General features: G+C 34.5%; 2 protein-coding genes across 3 annotated transcripts; one reads left to right on the forward strand and one right to left on the reverse strand.

Moving 5' to 3' along the window:
• Positions 1 to 1,456: 1,456 nt before the first annotated feature.
• Positions 1,457 to 11,993, reverse strand: LOC110796284 (peptidyl-prolyl cis-trans isomerase FKBP19, chloroplastic). 2 transcript variants are annotated; one of them, XM_022001334.2, is made up of 12 exons: positions 11,512 to 11,993; positions 11,392 to 11,436; positions 9,955 to 10,009; positions 9,709 to 9,858; positions 5,433 to 5,518; positions 3,905 to 3,955; positions 3,558 to 3,638; positions 3,413 to 3,457; positions 2,791 to 2,846; positions 1,976 to 2,051; positions 1,762 to 1,897; positions 1,457 to 1,671 (listed from the first exon to the last, which is right to left on the reverse strand). In XM_022001334.2, exons 1-11 carry the CDS (start codon positions 11,869 to 11,871, stop codon positions 1,802 to 1,804), a joined length of 1,101 nt encoding a protein of 366 aa, XP_021857026.1. In that variant the 5' UTR covers positions 11,872 to 11,993; the 3' UTR covers positions 1,457 to 1,671; positions 1,762 to 1,801. The 2 variants fall into 2 exon arrangements, with proteins under 2 accessions (XP_021857026.1, XP_021857025.1); XM_022001333.2 differs by having other exon boundaries at positions 9,709 to 9,867; positions 11,512 to 11,992.
• Positions 11,994 to 14,886: 2,893 nt separating this feature from the next.
• LOC110796282 (vacuolar-sorting receptor 6-like) lies at positions 14,887 to 21,163 on the forward strand. Its single transcript, XM_022001330.2, has 12 exons — positions 14,887 to 15,350; positions 17,888 to 18,580; positions 18,750 to 18,838; positions 18,944 to 19,013; positions 19,098 to 19,181; positions 19,285 to 19,361; positions 19,459 to 19,540; positions 19,782 to 19,864; positions 20,014 to 20,077; positions 20,170 to 20,298; positions 20,376 to 20,479; positions 20,596 to 21,163. The coding sequence occupies exons 1-12, from the start codon at positions 15,047 to 15,049 to the stop codon at positions 20,719 to 20,721; spliced, it is 1,905 nt and encodes a 634-aa protein (XP_021857022.2). The 5' UTR covers positions 14,887 to 15,046; the 3' UTR covers positions 20,722 to 21,163.
• Positions 21,164 to 21,248: the final 85 nt, after the last annotated feature.

The raw sequence follows: 21,248 nt of genomic DNA on the forward strand, positions 1-21,248 counted from the left end.
CGATCAATTTAAGACTTGCACCATATGATTTTTTTTTTTTTTTTTAACTCACACAATGAGTTTTGAATTGAATCTTGATTTTTCAAGAATTTGCCAAAACTCATCCACTTCAATGTTGCAAATTCCTTGTCTATTCTTAAGACTAGGTGAGTCATATGATGATATGACATGTCAGCACAACTCAAGTTTTAAGACTTATGGCTGATCATACTTTTAGTCTCTACCAGAGCATCTCTAATGGTAGGCTAATTTGACAATTAGCTTGTTATGCCACATAAGATTTCAAGCTATTACATTGTCTAGCTAATTTGTGCTCCAATGGTTAGCAACTAGCTTGTTATTTAAATTGGTTCCACTTGTCCCACTTGTCAATTAATTATTTGACAATTTTTAGGAGTTAATTGTCAAGCAAATTAGCTTAAACACTAATTTATTACTCTCACTCCAATGGTCTAGCTATTAGCTTGAAGCTTTTATAAATTTCAAGCTAATCCCTAGTTACAACCATTGGAGATGCTCTTAGCTCATTAGTCATATTAGTTCGTTAAACTGCTGGCTAATGATGAATAAGCCCCTGTTCTTTTTGGCTTAATTTCAGTTTCAGGACTTATTTGGCAGTTTAGTTTAGTTCAGTTCAGGAGCATTCAGTTCAGTTCAGTTCAGTTCAGTTCAGTTCAGTTCAGGAGCATTCAGTTCAGTTCAGTTCAGTTCAGGAGCATTAAGTTCAGTTCAGTTTAATTCAATTTAATTTAATAATAATAATAATAATAATAATAATAATAATAATTATTATTAATATTACTTATATTATTATTTATATTTATATTATTATATTATTACATTACTTATTATTTATATTTATATTTATATTATTATATTACTTATTATTATTTATAACTAATTATTTATTAATAATTAATATAATTTATTATTATTTATTAATTAGTTACGGATTACTCCGTATTAGTTATTAATTATTTAGTTATTAGTTATTAAATATGAATTATTATTATTAATAATATTTATCATTTATTGTAATTATTGAGTAATCAATTACAGATTATTATTATTATTTATTATATAGTTATTTAGTAATTAATTAATTATTATTTATTATTTATTAGTTAATTTTTTTTTTTTTAATTTATTTTTTTTTTTTTTTTTTTATTTATTTATTATTTTTTTTTTTTTTTTTTTTTTATTATTTTTTTATTATTTATTATTTATTATTTATTTCGGTAATATATTCTGTTAAGTTAAGTTCAGTTAAGTTCAGTTCAGGAGCATTCAGTTCAGTTCAATTCAGTTCAGCTCTAAAGAACAGGGCCTAAGAACGATGAGCTAGTATTTCAGTTGGGTGCCATGATGTGTGGACAAAAATTAGACTTTTATCAGCATTGGATACAAATTTATTCGATTATACATTGTAGGTGAGTTTTGTATCAAAGAGGGCAACTTCTGTCACGCAATTTGAAAACCTCATTAATCACACATTTCGTCTTCAACAAATAGCTACAGCCGAAAAAAAGTGTTACAGACAAGGAAAAATAACAATGTGTTACACATTACATGTTTCAGGCAACGCAGTAGTGTACATGTAAAGACGAATCACTACATTGCCGTTTGATAAGTTGGGTGTCTCGAAAGCACGTGGCAAACCCTCTGTTTTGCCTGCGAGGAGAAGAGGTAGATTCAATCAAGTTAACCCCAAAGTTTAAGATCAAACAAATTAAGACTACATTTTGCAGAAAAATGACTGACCAAAAACCAATGTACAAAAAATCTGCTGTAGCAGCAACTTTCAATTTGGTATGATTTTCAGGAGTTCGATATCAAACAACAGTGTCTTATCTATGAGTCCTTGGTTCCTCAACACAAAATCCAACGCCCTTTGCCCCTGTGTATAATATTTTATCAGGAACACCTACACAAAAATGAATAAACAAAATGGAACATCGACATATACTATCACTACCGAGAATGTTGTTGGCTTAGGGCCCTTTTTGTTGTAGTCGTTTTCAGGGTATCCCAATTCCGGAGGCACTATAATCCTGCATCATCAAAGAAACCCAATTAACTTAACAAATTTCCCCTAATGAAATTATTGCAATATAGAGAAACTCACAAAGTAGCAGACAATATAATTCGTAGAAGGTAACAACTTTAACACTATGTTTGGGTAGCTATTATGGAGGGAAGAGTGAGAGAAAAGAAAGGGAGGGGAGGGGAGGGAAGAAGAGAGCTTGCATTTTCCTTCCAAATGTTCAATTGGTGGAAAATGGATCCTTTCAATTCTCTTCCCTACACTCTCCCCAAAGTCATACCCAAATAAGAGTAGATGAATCCCTTACTCTCTTACCACGCTTTCCCTCCAGAATAACTTATCCAAACATACTGTAAGAAAATCATAATCACTTGTAACTTCACCATGCAAAACCTTCATGAAACCTTAATCGTAGGTAATGCATCCCCACCTTTTTTACCATTTACCCCCACATTTCTATGTGATATGGAATTACAACCAATTTAATAATCACATGCTTATATAATGATAGCATTCTTTACGCAGAACTTCCAAGTTTAAGTTATTTACGATATTCCTACTAGTTTTCTCCCTAAAACCAAATGGGATCTATATGTTGACATAACTTGCTTTCAACTACTCCATATCTTTTTTGCAGGTAAAAAAAGGTTCACAGCAGATTAATATTAAATACATCCTGACTTCATAACTAGCTTTGTAAAAGTACTGTCACTCTGGAAACAGTACCCTGCAAGAAACTAATATACCTTCTAATTCCACCAAATGACATGCCTGTGACAGCTTCCTCAAATGCTGGAATGACCTGCATGTTCAGGACAAGCATCAGCTTCCACAAACACCTTCAATCAGATCATGATCACTATAAAATTGCAGCCTTATCCGAAACAGGTGTTTCTGTTCTTTTAGTACAAGAAAGAGAGTGATGCTTTTGCTTCTTACCCAAATTTAGCATTTATTTCACTCATCTGTTCGAGATTACCCCTTCACTCTGAACATGTTGTCAGTTGCTTAGATTAAGATAATTACATCCATAAAATAAACTGATGATATATAACAACCACCACCAACCAGTGTAGATCCCATTTTCACACTACTTAAAATGGTCTTAAGCTCTAAAGCACGTACTTTTAACTACCTTGAACTAGTAGATTAGCTAATTTGGAGAGAATGAGAGGTAAATGGGAACGAAGTAGTTGTGTCATTAATATCTCCTTTATGTGTCCCAAATGACATCGGCATACCAATGTTGTTTGGAGTATTCAACAATGTCTTTCTTTTAAAAGTATAAATAAAGTGCTGTCAGTAGGAAATTTAATTTTTACACATATTACAAAATAATGTCCTCCAAACATGGTATCAGTCCCTCACCTCATGGGATCCTATCTTGAATTTGAAGTAGTTCTGGTCATCACCCTGCATATCAAAAGGCCACAAGTTCACAAAAAGTTAAAAGGTTACCCTAATGCGATATAAAATGGAGAGAGCATAAGGCATGCTACGATGAGTGCTATACCTCAAAGGAACCACCCTTTGTCTTATTACGAGCCTCAAATATGCGCCCATAGTATCCTATCGTGTATCCAGCCCAATCTACCTGAAATTTTTCATAATTGACATATTAAAAGATCCTTGTACAATAGAAAGAAAAACAGAAGGGATTTGAGTGAAAAAGAATGTTCCTTTGACTCAACTTGATTGATAAAGCTCTCACAACGAGCTACATAACATAAAATTCGATATGGTATAGGATACATCACAAATACAAATGTAAACGGGCTAGAAAGTATAGTATGCAATAAAATTAAATACATGAAAAACTAAAAATATCGGGCTAGTTCATAAAGGATATGGCTGACCCACCACTGCAGTCTCCCCAACCTTAGGGGTTGGACCAGTTCCTGTTCTCAAGTCCTGCATTTCAAAACATAAAAAGTTAAGACATAATCAAAAGTATACACAGGGGCGGAACCAAAAAAAAATCTTTGGGGGGGCCGACTGGACAAGATCAAATATGCATCAGAAAAAAAAAAAAAAGAAAAAAAAAAAAAGATTACGGGGTACTTCATTGCACATAGCCACATACTCCCTCCGTCTCTTTTTGTTCTTTACGTTTTCCTTTTTGGGTGTCCCAAAATGTTCTTTACATTTCCTTTTATATTATCACATAAATGCTTTAATATTCTATCAAAATCATTTTGGGACCCCAAATCATTTTAGGACTAAGGCTTTGTTGTTGTTGTTGTTGTTGTTGTTGTTGTTGTTGTATAAATGCTTTAATATTCTATCAAAATTTATGTCCAATAATTATTTTAACCAATTAAATTTATTGGGTGATTTAACCTCTCACACTTTTCCATTGGAACATTAAATTTTTATCATTTTTCCAATATTAGAATTTTGATAAAAGTGAAAACATTATAAATAAACGTAATTTGCCTTGTTTAAATAAAAAAAATAGAGGAATCTCAATGCACATTGATTATTCGTTAAAACGCGTGCAAAATACCAAACGTAAAGAACAAAAAAAGACGGAGGGAGTAATATTTCACAAATTAGAAAAGTATTACTCTTTTCGCTTTCTTGTATTATACTAGATATTGTAGAATTACGGAGTATAAACCAAGGATGTTCACACTTTGCTTTTAAGAGGAGAGAGACAAAGATTAAGAGAATTATTAAATATGATAGAGTTCCATAATATAAGTGTTATACGAAATATGAAAAAATGAATTGAAGGTAGTATAAAAACAATAACAAAAGGTCTTGGGCGCACAAGGTGTACAATAAATTTATTGTACACCAAGATAACTTTAACCCTTTTTTTTGTAACTTTAAACTAGTTTTGATTAACTTTTATTTTAGTAAAAAAATATTTGATAGATAAATATTTTAAAGGGTTAAATGATTAATTTTATATATTATTAGTTATTTTAAAGAAATAAGTTTTACTAAAATGAAAAAATTTATCACTGAAAAATAGATAACTTTTACATATATATGCTTAACTTTTAATCATTTTGAGTTAACTTTTACTCCGGTGTACAATATTTATTGTACACCCATTGTAAGAATTTGTGAAACAATAGAGTAAAGGTGAATGGATATTAGTAAAAAAAAAGGATAAAATGAAAGGAACCAACTTAGCGGGAATCGAACCTTGTATCTGAAAGTCTAACAGGCAATTTATTTTCATTGAGTAAACCAACTTAGCCAAGCGAATCTTCTGATTCATATATGCAGATTTTACTCTTAACATAAATCATAGGGGGGCCATGGCCCCCACCAGCCCCCCTTAGTTCCGCCCCTGACTCCCTGAGTATACAAATGATGACAAATGCATGGTGATGTCCAGATGATAATGTATCTTAGGTGGACAGAATAACCTAACCTTGAACTGGAGGCCACTTTCAGTTTCGGTATAGTCAGGATAACGCATTTTGGTCTTGCCATAATCTTTTCCCCTAAGCGCTGGCACTGAATTGAAATAGACAATGAAACCCATCATCAGGCGTTACCGCAAGAAAACATACAACAAAAAAGTTACATCCTCATGGTCACTGGCCAATTACATACTCGTACCAAAACAAAGCCTATTCACTTGCATATCTATCAACATAGGTTGTGGAAGATCGTCATAGTATATTATAGATTTATTTTAAAAGATGAATGGTTTTTGGAATGTTGGAATATTTAGGACATGTTTGGATTGAGGGTAATGCATTAAGGAGGTACTAAAGGCCAAACGTAGAAAAATGTATGGAAATAAAGATGATAATAAAGAGGATGTGGTGGTGATAAGGAAATAACTCAAATAAGCTAGTGATGCTATGAGGAAAAGAGAGAGATATGGGATTATGTAATGGACTAAACAATAGAAGGACATAATGCAATACCCCAATACCACCCACAACTGCTGCAAACATATACAGGGAAGAAAAGGATGTCACCACTACAGGACAAAAGGGATGTAGAGGCAGCCACCAACCCAAGGGCAGTAACCACTCCACAGAGTGACAGCCTGCAGCTGCTATTTTGTTTAGACTACTTTTATTAATTGTTTTTGTCCTATTACTAGCAGTTGGTAATTAAAAGGAGAAGGGAAGGGGAACCAGAAAGGGTGTGGAAAAATTAGTAAAGCTTAGGCTTTGGAGAGTGGTGACCTCAAGTCACTAACCCTTGGAGATTGGTGGCCTCAAGTCACTACTTTTGTATCTCAGTTGGTGTTCTTCATCTTTCAATCAAATTAAACATATTCATGCCATTATTTTTCTGCCCAAAATATCAGTTCTTTACACTTGGTATCAGAGCGGTACAATTCTGGGAGGGATCTGATTTTCCAAGTTTCCAAAAAAAAAAAAAAAAAATGGATGTTAACAGTTTTGATCAGAAATCACAGGAGAAGTGGGATGAGATTCTCAAAAAATGTAAGGAAGATTTCGTGAAAAATACTATGGAAGGTCTTTCTCCGATCTTTTCTTCGTTACGGCAAGAATTGAAGGAAATCAAAGAGAAGTTTACTGAAATTAGAGAAGAGATACTCAAAGAGGAAGAGAAAAAGGCAGTGGCGAATTCGGAGGTGGTTGAAGCGGAAGTGGTGGAGCATGCAAATCTGCAGAGAAGTGGATCTAGAGAAAATCTACCCTTTGTCGCCGGCGGAAATGCAAAGGCACCAGATGCTGGAAAAGGAGCCTCATGTTGCAGTTTCGTTGTCAAGGATTTTGGTGGTAGGATGAGCGGAGGTCAAGGATTAGGAGGCTATGCTGGTGGCGTGTCTGATGTTCTCATAAGGAAGCGAAAGAAGAGGACATTTGAGAGGGGAGGTGCTGGAGGCAGCGGCTCCGGCGGAGGACCAGGCCTTGCTAGACAAGGTAGAGTGAGTGGTGATGTTGGTGTTTTGTTAGGTAGACAACCTGTAGAAGTATTTGAACGTGGTGGTCCTGGTTTCTTTAACGGAAGGTGTAATTTGGGTGGTGGAACCACCACTTGCGGTGGCCTGAACATGGAAAGAGGGGAATTTGTGAAGGGCGGGTCAGGAGCTAGTGGTTCTGGTGGGGGTCCAGGTGGCTGTCTCGGAGCTGGTGACGCCGGAAATATGTCTGGTGGTGTAGGGTGGAGCTTAAAGTGGTTATTGTTGCAATTGCAAAGCTTTCTAGGTATGGAGTGTGGCTTCAGAGAATATTCTTTTGGCTTGAGGAAGAAGACAGAATTAAAATATGCTGTTGAGGGTAATTATGTACTTGTTCAAATTGTTGAGGTTATGCTGCTTGAGTCACATGTTCTAAGCCATGTCATTGCAATTATAAGAGGAGGAATGCAGACGAGCCCAAAGTGTGGGAAGTTGACTCAAGAAATGGGGCCTGCTCACTTTGAGCCCAACTTGACAAGAAATGATGACAAGCTTTTTGCTGGGCATCTTGGGGTTACTTTCCTTAAATCCATTTCCACATCCAATCCCCACACAACTTCTTTCAACCTGTACACTCATTCCCTCAGTTCAAACAACATCCATTCTCCCCAATACTTCATAAACGTTTATGATCAGTTACAAGACTTCATTCTCGTGTCCACGTTAATGACATTCTTACTGACATTTACCAATATGCTCGAATGCCACTGGCAGCACAATTGTGGGGATGACAAGTTGTGGTATTCAATGATAAAGTACCAAGAGTATATACCAACTCTCACAAATGGGAAGCCGCAACGCAATCAGCAACTTATTCTCAGTTTAGGCCGCAAGAAGGTGGACATGGATCATTGTTGCCGAGGCCGAGAATCGAGTGCCGATTACTACCCACCTTGAGGACAAGGTGGAAGTTTAGGGGGTCGGTATTGTAATGGACTAAACAGTAGAAGGACATAATGCAATACCCCAATACCACCCACAACTGCTGCAAACATAAACATATACAGGGAAGAAAAGGATGTCACCACTACAGGACAAAAGGGATGTAGAGGCAGCCACCAACCCAAGGGCAGTAACCACTCCACAGAGTGGCAGCCTGCAGCTGCTATTTTGTTTAGACTACTTTTATTAATTGTTTTTGTCCTATTACTAGCAGTTGGTAATTAAAAGGAGAAGGGAAGGGGAACCAGAATCATGTGGAGAAATTAGTAAAGCTTAGGCTTTGGAGAGTGGTGACCTCAAGTCACTAACCCTTGGAGATTGGTGGCCTCAAGTCACTACTTTTATCCCTTTTTGTGTTCTTCATCCATCAAGCTAGTTAATATAATTTCTGCCTTACTTTTATGCTCAAATTTATCAGTTCATCACAGATTATTACCCTTATTATGAGGGTAATAGTTACACACCCCCAAACTAGAGTAACTATTACCCCCAAAAGACACTCTCAATAGGATTTCTTTGCCTGAACAGCGATAGGGATGAACAGGTTTCTTATACCTTGTGGGTGCAACATTACAAAGGAATTTCCAAGTAGAGGATGCCCACAATAGTGGATGAGCAATTTGGGTTTTCAGTATTCTAAGGAATATCTGGAAGGTGAGAAACGAGAAAGTCTTTAGATCATCTATACCTAGTCTTTTAAAAAATCAAAGCGGTGGAAAATATTGAAAAATGCGGTGAAGATCAAAAAAAAAAAAAGATTGGCGAAAGGAAGGAACATGATTTGGTTGGGAAAAAGGAAGAAGATAGACTTCCTCCACGTTTTCTGAATGTGCATCTAGGACAAGTGTTTGACAAACTATATCAGGTCATTATATAGGGATAAATGGAGCTTAAAAACACATGATAAAACAGCAGCAATAGCCTGGGTGGCGCTCTCGCCTTTCACTGGTTTCTTTGCAGGATAACGAAAAAGAATTTAAGCCAAAAACCCCTTGCAAACTGAAGCAATGCAGTGGAGTACAGAACAAGGGTTTGACAGCGTCAAAATAATCTTCTGCTCTCATTAAGGCTTTATTTGGTTGGGAGGAATTGGAAGGAAAAGAAAAGAAAGGAAAGGTAAAATAAGGTTTCTTGTATTTGGTACAAATAATTATATGGGAAGTGGGAGGAAATGAAAGGAATTGGAAGGAAAGCTCCTTTACAAAATTTTCACTTTCCTTTCCTTCCAAAATTGGAGGAATTCGGAAGGAAAGAGAAAATTAAAAGCTGTCATTTAGCTTTCCCTTCTCTTCCCTTCATTTCTTTCCCCTAAACCAAACACAGGAAAATAAAACCTATTTTCCTTCCTTTCTTTTCCTTTCTTTTCCCTTCCTTTCTTTTCTCTTCCTTTCCTTTACTAATAATGAACCAAATAGGGCCTAACTTATTGTCAAATCACTGGAGAGCGAAGTGGATGGTAATGGGTGATCTCTAGTCCCCTTTTGTTCTCTAAGCTTTTCCATTTTCTGGATATGGTTTATTACACTTTTACCTCCCTGACCCCACACAAAAGTACCAACTTTTTCCCATGTATTTCCCCTCCCTCCCTCCCTCCCTCCCTCCCTCTAAAGACTTTTAGGAGCAGAGGTAATAATTGAGGTGAGGTAACCTAAGAAATTAATAGAAAGAGTTTAAGGCCCCAAGTTCCTTATATTCATAAGCACTAAGGATAAGGAAACCATTGAATATATAGGGCTCCACTAGTGGTGATAATTGTTTCTATGCAAAAATACTTACAAAATGAGAGGAAGTTTGTCAAGTTTCATAGAAACTTAACTGTCTGCAAATCCAGAGCGTGAAGAAGCAGCCACAGCAGGAGCTGCAGCGTTCAGAAGGTAGCCGGCACTAATTCCAACTGATGACAATAGGATATGCCTTCGATTATTCAACTCTATTCCTTTTCCACCACTGTTCTCTTCACTTCTACCTGTCTCCCCTTAAAAATTGAAACAGAAGAAAAGAATCTCTTCATAAATGATGTGAACAGAGTGTAATGAAGCCTAAATAAAAGGTTCCAACTTACAAGTTAAATTGATGAAATCCAAAAGCGGAGTACAGTTAAATCTCCTCTGCCATTTCTGGAAGAAACACAAAGAGGGGCAAAATTAGCTCCTCTGAACCCAGAATAAGAAAAAAGAAAAGGGCCAAGTAAAACTGATAATTGAGCATAGGGGTTGGGAGGGAGTACACTATACACCCACAACACATACTAACTTATACTATAAAGGACGATACTCAAATCTACTTCAAAGGAATGATCCGCCATTCAAGAGAGCGTCAGTGAAAAAATTGAGTCACTTAACGAAGCTCTCCAAACTAAACAACAGGTTAAAAGAACTGGGGAGAGAGAGAGAGAGAGAGAGAGAGAGAGAGAGAGAGAGAGAGAGGACCCTGTCCTAAAACAGCAATAGGGAAAAGAATTTCTGGCTATTGACAATAAGGTTCCTTGAGTCAGTATTAAATAACGATTGGCGTAAATTGGGTTGTTTGTTTTCTAATTGTACAATTACACTTTCAAAGTTAAAGAGGGAGAAAATACCCCAAGGAAGGAAACAACAAGGGTTTTTTCACATATAAATAATAAAGGACTTATCAAACTTCGACTATGTTTCGAGATCACTCACTGTTACCGGGTAGCTAATCAAACAATGGATTTTATGGCGGCGAAAAGGTGTACTTTAATTTATCGCTATGGTTCTCTTCGTTTGACCCTTCCCTCTCCCTTATCATTCGAAATGATGAATTAGGTTGGCCATTTCTAAGGGACTAGCCTGATTTCTTTTCCTTATCAAAAAATAAATAAATAACTATTGGACCGAATCCATGACATGGTTCCGTGGTGATTCCAACTTAGAACAATGATTTTATGGGGTGGTTCGACAAAATAGATATTACTCAACGTGAATTTCTCTCGAAGAAACGGGCATACCCAAGGCCAGTTTTTCTATTTTGACTTGCCTATGCTAATAGTAAAAGGTGGATTTTAGCAAAATTTCCATAATGTTTACCCGATAATTGAAATAATGCATTGGCAAACGTGCTAAAATAATTGTGTCAACTAAAAAACGGAGGAAATATATTTTAACATAACATAATTTCTGGACTATCGTTCATCCGAGACTGTGATGAATGTCATGGTCCAAGGCTCTTGATACAATAATTGGGCTACATTGATATCCATAGAATCAATCTCAAATCACAAACGCTTACTAATAGAACTAATTCGACACAAAAAATGCTAGGCAAATCATACATCAGAAAAAGAAAAAAAATTCTTCATGGTGCCACTGCAATTTACTCCTTTCTAAATGAAAGACAACTTCAATTCCAAATTCCAAATTCCACATTCCACATTCTGCCTCTAAAATTAGCCAAATGAAAAACTTAACAATAGAAAATTTATTGGTAAAAAGTGAACTAAAAACCTAGAAATTAAGAGTAGTGAACCAAAATTGTGTACCTCCCCAAAAAGAATATCCTTGTTCTTCTTCAGCAGCTCCAAAACCTAAACAGAAATTATAAAGTTGAAATTCAAAAACGCAAAGGATAAGACAAATTAAGAACAGAGGGGATAGATTACTCTATTAATTTGGCCAATGTACTCGAGAATCCCCGGAGTAGGTTCTGGTTCTACATCGTCTTCCTCTTCCTCGAAAGCGGTGGCGGTAGCAGGAGTCCAAGCTACTGAGTCATCCAAACCAAAACGGGCGAGTTGAATTGAACGACGGCGGAGACGGCGGTTGACATGGTTGAGGGAAAGAGAGAGAGTAGTGTTAGCAATGTGGTTGTTGGTGGTGGTGCGATTGAAAGGCAGTGAGGTGGTGGTGGTGCTACAACAATGGTAGCGGTGAGATAAAAGGGAAGACGGTCCAGTAAAAGATGAAGAAGATGATGATGATGATGATGATGTTAGTGGCAGTTGTAACTGTTTCGTACCCATTTCTTATTTCCTCCACTATCGTCTATCTAGTCTAGTTTTGGTGAGGATGATGACTGGTTATTTTACCGGCTGAACATTTCGTTATGTGGTCACCAATCACCATAATCGAGGAAGTCTAATGAACACAGGTTACTCATATTGGTACTGATTAGTCTCTTATTGGTGTGTGAATAGTCCGATACTTTACTAATCCCAACTAATTAGACTTTATTTGTATTAACATATTGTTTGTTGGCACTAACAAGTTCAATAACAAACTAATCAGTATCAATAAGAGTCAATTGCGTCCATTTTAAATAAAAATAATCAGTATCAATAAGAGTTAATTGCGTCCATTTTAAATGGAAGTCACCTGACGTTTAGAAATGCTCCATCATCATGGATCAATAAAGTTTAGTGGGTCTTTCTTTATTCGATTTTTTAAAGGGTTTAGGCACGTAATATGCGCGCAAGGTTAATAAATATTTCTCCAACAATCATGAAGAAAGGAGATTGCTCATTCCAAAACATCATTACTCATTTTGAAAGAATAGAACAATAGAAATTTGGAGACCTTAAGCGTTAAAGAAAGGAAATGTTCAACTTTCACATTTCAATCTTTATTTGCTCTAAATATTGTAGTACATAATCTTATTTTAGAAAGGATTTGATCATTCTAAGACATCATGGATGGATATTTGTTTGCTCTAAATATTGTACCACAAGATTTAATTTTAGAAAGGATTTGCTCATTCTAAGACATCATGGATCAATAAAGTTTTGAACTTTGAGATGAACTTGGGACTTTGAAGTGAATTTTGAACTTTGAAGTGAATTTTGAACTTTGAAGTAAACTTTGAAACAAGCTTTGAGCTTAGAAATGACTAAAACTTTTTATTTTTTATACGAGAAAATTAAAGTATTATGCATGTAAATGATTAAGAAATGGAATAACAAAAATAATCGTCAACATGAATCAGTAAAAGAGGAGCTTAGAATTCATTTGAACGGAATATTCAAGCATGCTGACCCTTCAAAAATTACTCCAAAGGATTGTTCATATTTTCTAGTTTTAAAAGGAATTGATTCCTCCTTAAAACGTGATAGGAATTCCATTTTTGATAAAACATTTGACTTAAAATAAAAGGAGTAGATCAAAGATTATAGATGATTTAGACCCTCGGAAATTACCACCATCATTGAAAATATATGCATACATTTCTTTCTTTTTTTGGTGCGAATGAGCAACAAAGGCAATATGAATTACAAACTGGGGTGGGGGATTCGAACCTGGAATTTATTGTACACAACCCCTCAGTCTTAACCATTGAGCCAAAACCTCATTGATGAATATATGCATACATTACCTACACTTCACATTAATTGATACAATTCCTTTATAAATTGTCTTGGACCAAAATGTCTATTGCAGTACTTAGGGTTATAAATCAACATTTAACTCATTTCATAAATTGAAATTATTTTAGAAATATGTGACAAAATCATACATTAATTGGTGTAATTAATATTTAATCAAGTAGTAAATGTTTTTATTATATACTTTTATGTGTAGCCCTTATAGCTGCATATATAATTTTTTAAAATATATTAGAGAGTATCCTATTACTTGATCTTCATACCTCATTATCAAAAAGTTATGTTTTTATGAGGGTTTTTTCTTTTTACTGCCCAATTTCCTACATATCCCAACTCCTAAGGCTTTTGAGTTGGCAATTGCAATTCTTGCAAATTGATTGGAGAGTAACACCACATGTTATTGCTCAATTGGTATTTCAGTAGGAGGAAGTAAAAATCCCATGTTGTGATGTATCACCAAAAACATAACACCAACAAAGAGACAAAATAGAGAAAAGACAAAACTGTTTGCTGTCATATTTTTTTGGACCGATTATGAATCGAACAAATGATGTAATGGTACAAAAAATGAAATGAAATGGTATTTTTTAAATAAGAATGGCATTTTGTAAAAAAAACAAATGGTGTTTTGTTAAAAAATGGTACTTGTTTTTTAAAGAATGGTACATTTTAAAAGAAAATGGTACTTGTTTTTTAAATAATGGTACATTGTAAAAGAGAAATGGTACTTCATGTCACTTTCTCTCTCCTCTTTTTCTGTCATTCTCTTCTCTTTTATTTATTAATTTTGTCCTTTTCCGATTGTCCTATTCATTTTGTCATATTCCTAATTTGTTTGATGTTGGTGTAAATTTACGAAAATACCCCTGTGGTGTGTTTGCTCATACATCACAGCATGCCCCCTCTTCAACCTCATTTCAGTAGTATGAGAAATTTTCTTAAATAAAAAAAAAACACACACACCCCCTCCCAATCTCTCACAAGAAATTTGACTAGTGACTACACTCCGTATTCGGTAAATAGCAAGAGTTTTACAAATACTTGCATAAAACGATCTTATGTATAAGATTAACTTATTAGTTATTACCAAATAATGATACTTTTTTTAGTCAAATAGTTACGTATTGAGATCAAGTTGTTTTGTTCTACTTCATATTATACTTCAAAACAAAATAGTTATACTTTATAATCAAATAGTTATATATTTATTCTAATAATAGTAGTTATACTTTATCGATCAATCATATATATTTATGTTTTTTTTTTTTTTTTAAATGCAGACATCAACGGTCTTATGAATAAGGCAAGGCAATCTCATAAAAAAACATAAAATATATCGATTATCCAAACACATGACACATGACACTCTTATATCTAATTATAATATTATTGACCATTATCTGACATTTCAACTAACTTAATTAGTAAAATTTATAAAGGACCGAATCCCGTCTATACCATTTACGTAAGGACTTGCTCTGAATGCCTTTATTGGCTAATTGGCTATCTCTACACTAAAACAATCTAATTAGAGACTTAAAAAAAACCAAGTAAACGCATAAGTAAAGTCTTGTGAATAAAACGAAAAAGAAAAGTCTTGTATGAATTGTGCGTTGTGTCCCTCGCTTTCGAGTCTTTATAACTCCAACTTTGTCTTTCTTACTATTTACTCCTCCACCTGGAAGACCCGGTCTGTACCTCTCTGTCAACCCAACTTCCATTTCCATACCCCCAACAAATTAAAAACCACCCAACATTTTATTATAAAAAAAAATTCATAATATATTTTTTAGTTTTGTTGAAGAAATTATAGAGAAATATGAAAATGGAAGGGAGGTTGGTGGTGGTTGTATGGGTGGTGGTTGTGATTGCGGTTGCGGCACGGTGTATTAGTGGGAGGTTTGTGGTGGAGGAAAACAGCATAACGGTGTTGCAACCATATAGTTTAAAGTCAAAGCATGATGGTTCAATAGCAAATTTTGGAGTACCAGAGTATGGAGGTTCAATGGTGGGTTCTGTTGTTTATCCTGATCATGGTTCTGATGCTTGTAACAGTTTTGATGGTGATAAGCCTTTTAAATCTCTTACTTCTAGACCCAATATTCTCCTTGTTGATCGTGGAGGTTTGTTTTCTTTTTTAACTTTTTTTTTTTTTTTGTTAATGTTGGGCTTGTTCATCAATTTGACTTTGAACTCTTAAGTATTTGCAGTTTGCTGATAGTTTTACTACCACATTTAAAGTAAAAAAAACACAGAGTGTATGATAACTTATGATCCTGTTCCCATTATGATTTTTATTTTTTATGTTCCTGTTAAATTTTATTAATAAGGTTTTTGCCCTAATAGTTATTCCCTCCGTTTCTTTTCGTTGGTTACGTTTGGACTTTTACACGTTTATTAACGTATAATAAAGATTCTTTTTTCTTTTTTATTTAAAAAATAGACCAAGTAAAATCTCAATCCACTAATCATTACAACAACCAATAAGATTGTTTTATTTATCAAAATGAACCAATAATGGAAAAACACAAAGATTGCTAACTTAACATACTTGGAAAATTGTAAATAAATTTAATGAGTTGAAAAAGTTGGACCAATTAAAATTAAAAGATGACACAAAAAATTATACTTCATAATAAGTTTATAAAATGAAAGATTCTCGCAAGTAACAAATATTGTAAAACACCCTAAAAGGAATACGTACATCTGTTTCAAAATGATTTATTATTTGCATAAATATTAAGACAATAATAGAATAGTGGGTAAAAGAATGAGTTATAATAAGGATAAAAGAGAATTAAGTAAAATGTTGTAAATGTTGTGGGGGTAAAAATGATAATATAGTAAATTTTCATATACTTCCTCCATTTTTTTATTATTGCACCATCTACATTGGGCACAAGAATTAAGAAAGGTGGTAAAAGGTGAGAGATTGACAAAAATACCCATGTGATTAAGTACAAGTTGTTGGTAAAGAACAAGTGGGGTTTGGTCCCCACCACCCATACAAGGATAAAAATATCATTTCATGTAAGTAAACTTACTAAAATAGGAAATGGTGCAATTAATATGCAACTTCCGAAAAAGGAAAATGGTGCAATAATAAAAAAATGGAGGAAGTAGTATAAAGTACAATGTAGATAACATTATGAAATAGAGTAAAACGAAAAGTGTAAAGATCATATTTGAAACGGATTTAGTAAAATCCTAAATCCTACTCATCTTCATAGTTAAAAAAAATTGAAGATAATTACACTTTCTTTAATTTACAATGTTAGGAAGTCAATGGAATATTTTTTTTTTTTTAATATATATATTAATATTCTTTATGTACTAATACTTTCATCATGCATATAACATTTTTAGGGGTGTTTGGTTTTGTTATTATTGAGTTGACCGGAGAATGATTAAGCTCCATTTATTTCGACGAAAAATACTTTATTGTAAAACTAATTTTCTACTAGTTTCCTTTGAAAAACAATTTTCCTTTTTCTACATTTTCTTTACTACCCTTTTTATTTATTTTTCTCTTTTCCTATCCATCTCATTTCCACTTCTTTTTTATTTTTCTTTATAACAATTCTTATAAAGAAGTAAACAAAGGAAAATTATAAGAAAAATGATTTTCATAAGATGATTTTCTACTAAAACAAATGGAGCCTTAATGTTGTAGGATTTCATCTTATAAGTAGCATGGATGGCTTGAGAATTGATCCAATTTCTGTTTACACACTACAATTAACTGGAAAAAGATAACTAGATTTATATTTAACAATTCCAGTTCAAAATTATTGTCAGTTTTTTATTTTTTATATTTTAATAATTTTGAAAGTAATGTGTTTTAGATTAAATCATGCACTTAAAGTTAGTCAAACCAATAAGGGGGTGTTTGGTTTGCGGATTTTAGGTATGAGGTATGAGTTTAGAATGGTCTAAACCCATATCATGTGTTTGTTTGAAAAATTTAAGAGTTGCAAACCTATACCTCAAACCCTCAAAGGTATGGGGTTTAGAGACCTAGGGAGGAGGTGGGTATGACTCATACCTTTATTCTAGGTATCAAATAAAAGGAAAACATTCATCCCTAAACTGAACCAAACACATGGTATTAAGAATCAAGTTTCAAGCCCATACCACTTAGATATCATTCCTGATTCCAACCTCATACCAGTGTGCGAACCAAACACCCCCTAGTTATCATGCTGAATTTGAAAACTAACAAATTAACAATAAAAAACTAGAAACAAAAAAGGTCCACTAACCTATTCACTGGTTGTTGTGTGTGTTTTTTTTATAAAAATGTTATATTTTGTTTTCACTTCAAACTCCTAAGATAAGAAATTGTAACTACCTACTCAACAACTCTGGACAGAAGCTGCTTAACAATAATCTAGGTATTTTTTTTCTGAAAGATGTTTTAGAAAAAAAAACATAAAAAAATTAGACAGAAGTACAGAGCCATAGAAGTTTCTTGCTTACACTGTAATATGCACCCTATGTCCGAAATTAAAAATCACATATATACTATTTTAGGATGTCGGAGAAAATTGTCACATTTCCTAAAACATTCATGGTTCATGATTGGAAATCCTAGGATTTAACTAGTTGTATTAAGTGATGGGAAATCCTAGAATTTAACTGCTTAATATTGTGTAAATAGAGTGCTACTTTGCCCTGAAAGCATGGAATGCACAACAAGCAGGAGCAGCAGCAGTACTAGTTGCAGACACCATAGATGAAGGTTTAATAACCATGGATTCCCCTGAAGAAAGCAGTGATGCAGACGGGTTCATTGACAAGTTACAAATCCCTTCAGTTCTTATACAAAGAGAATTTGGCGATACCTTAAAAGACTCCTTGAAGAAGGGCAATGAAGTTGTGGTAAAACTAGACTGGTCAGAGTCAATGCCGAACCCAGATGGTAGGGTTGAATACGAGCTATGGACTAACAGCAACGATGAATGTGGGATTCGATGCAAAGAACAGATGGATTTCATTAAGGATTTTAAGGGTCCTGCACAGATACTTGAAAAGGGGGGTTATACACTTTTTACTCCTCATTACATAACTTGGTATTGTCCTGAACCATTCTTGCTTAGCAGTCAGTGTAAGTCACAGTGTATAAACCGAGGTAGGTATTGTGCTCCTGACCCTGAGCAGGATTTTGGGGAAGGTTATGAAGGGAAGGATGTTGTGTTTGAGAATTTGAGACAGCTTTGTGTTCATAGTGTTGCTAAATCTGAGAATAGGTCATGGGTTTGGTGGGATTATGTTACTGATTTCCATATTAGGTGTTCTATGAAGGAGAAGAAATACACTAAAACTTGTGCTGAGGATGTCTTGAAGTCTCTTAGTAAGTCTTACTAGTTGAACCCTGTTCTTTTTGTCTTAATTTCAGTTTCAGGGCTTATTTTTCAGTTCAGTTCAGTTCAGCTCAAAAGAACAGGCTTTAAGGGACTTCAAGAGCATTATTGACTGTTAATTTCTTGATGCCTTACTAAAGTTTGCTCTAAATTCAATAGGTTTGCCAGTTGATAAGATCAAAAAGTGCATGGGAGATCCAGAAGCCGATGTAGATAATGAAATTTTAAAAAATGAACAAGACAAGCAGGTGTGATTATATACTAAAGTATTCCAGCATTTTTCAGAATTCCATTGTACAATTTGAATAATGACAGTAAAATGGTGTCTCTGCTCAATGTGTTGTGAAAGACAGATTGGAAAAGGATCTCGCGGTGATGTTACTATCTTGCCTACTTTGGTCATCAATGATGTCCAATACAGAGGTTTGTTTGCTTAGATTGCTTAAGTTATTCTGTGAAATATAATTTTCTGAGATCTTAGATCTCAAAGTTTATACTTTTTGGTAGGGAAACTGGAGAGAAGTGCTATACTGATGGCTGTATGTTCTGCATTCAAGGAGACAACTGATCCACCAATTTGTTTGTCAGGAGGTTAATATACTAGTTCCCTACTAAGACTCGTAACAAAACTGTAGTTCAGTAGCAGCAGTTGTTAAATGTTAATACTTTCTTTTGCTGTTAAAAATAACTGCAGGAATTGAGACTAATGAGTGTCTCGAAAACAATGGTGGATGCTGGCAGGACACGCAAGCCAACATCACAGCGTGCAAGGTATTAAGTTTGCTGATCAGGTGTTGGTTCTAGTTTCCATTTGTTTCAAAGCTTCTCTTTTAACAAGTAAGTTATTTACCAAAACTGTATGATACAGGACACATTCAGAGGAAAAGTTTGTGAATGTCCTCTTGTATCAGGTGTTCAGTATCAAGGAGATGGTTATACCACTTGTAAAGGTACTTCTCTTGAGCATTAGAATGGTTTCAGTTTCATTTTCATATTATTTCAAACTGCATTATATTTTGTTCTTGGTTTGGGGTTGTAACTTCTGTCAAGTTCCACGACCTCCTTTGTAAGGGTGCGTTCTATTCACCTGATTTTCACTTATTTTTTCTGAACTTATCTTATCTAAACTTATTTTTCCTGAAATAAGGTGAACAGAACAAAGTCTAAGTTCACTTGCTCTTCATTTTCCAGCTAATGGACCAGGCCGATGTTCAATAAACAATGGTGGTTGCTGGTCAGACACAAGGAATGGCAACAGTTTCTCGGCTTGTTCAGTTCAGTGACACTATTTGTTTCTCATACCGCCTCTTCATGTCAAACCAGTTTGCTTATTTTTCTCTTACCAGTTTCATGACCATTATGTGACTTAGAAATGACTTCTAACATAAAAGTATATTTTCTGTTTGTTTGTTTTTCCATTCAGACATCAGAACTTTCTGGCTGCAGTTGTCCAGAAGGATTTCATGGAAACGGCCACAACTGTGACGGTTTCCACCTCTATCCCTTTCGCTTTACCAATCAATATGATCAATGGATTTGTCAAACAATAAGTTCTAAAATTACTTTTCTCAAATGTCAGATATTGACGAATGCAAAGAAAGTACAGTCTGCAAGTGCTCCGGCTGCAGCTGTAAGAATACATGGGGTGGATATGATTGTAAGTGTGGAGGAAATCGCTTGTATATCAAGGACCAAGACACTTGTATAGGTAAATCCTTCTTCAATTCTATGGTACAGTTTACGCGCATTATCTACAGTTTTAGATGCTAAACACTGCATTTTCAGAAAGAAGCTCCACAGAATCTGGATGGTTTGTATCTCTGGTTTTCATAGCAGTCTTGGCTGGGTTTGGGTCAGCTGGATATATATTCTACAAGTACAGACTCCGGGTAAGTCTTAATTAGTGTAGCTAATCACTTATTAATTGATTCATCATTGCCTAATCATGATTCTGATTATGGAGTTTAAGAGCCTGATTGTACTTGATTCATCTTTTCATACGCAGTCCTACATGGACTCGGAGATAATGGCTATCATGTCTCAGTACATGCCGCTTGACAGTCATAACGCTCGAAATGCTGAAGTCCATAACTCGGAGGTTGAACCTCTACAGCAAGAATCTTCGGTATGAAGCAACTACAGTGTTGAAGATCGTTTTTTGATGTGTAGATAATGTGAGAGGGTACATTGTACACTAACACTCATCATGAATACTGAACAGTTGGAGACATACAAAAGAGAAAAGATGCCCATAAGGCCATAATCCATGTACACAATTATGAGCTTTTACCCGTCATGTGTGATGTATATACATTTAATAGCTAGGGGTGTATAGACAATGCAATAATTGCGACATAGTCGAATTTATTCCATTAGAGTTAGTTCATATTCTAGATGAGGACATTAGAGGAGTGGCACTACCACGACTAGTTCCTCCGTAGTTGTTCTGTTAGTTTGGTTTCCTGTTTTTTTCTTGTTAGTTTTCTTTTCTTTCAAGTATTGCTTCGTCTCATGAATTAAAAAAACTAAAAAAATATATAGCAAATTATAAAAAAAAGTTCCCGTTTTTGTCATAGTTTTTTTTTTTAATATTTTTTTTTGGACAAATGACATAGCATTGTAGATAGATTTTCCTAGTTATACTTTGTGTCAAGAAAA

Source organism: Spinacia oleracea, chromosome 1 (genome assembly GCF_020520425.1).
Source record: "Spinacia oleracea cultivar Varoflay chromosome 1, BTI_SOV_V1, whole genome shotgun sequence".
In the NCBI taxonomy this organism is placed as follows: domain Eukaryota; kingdom Viridiplantae; phylum Streptophyta; class Magnoliopsida; order Caryophyllales; family Amaranthaceae; genus Spinacia; species Spinacia oleracea.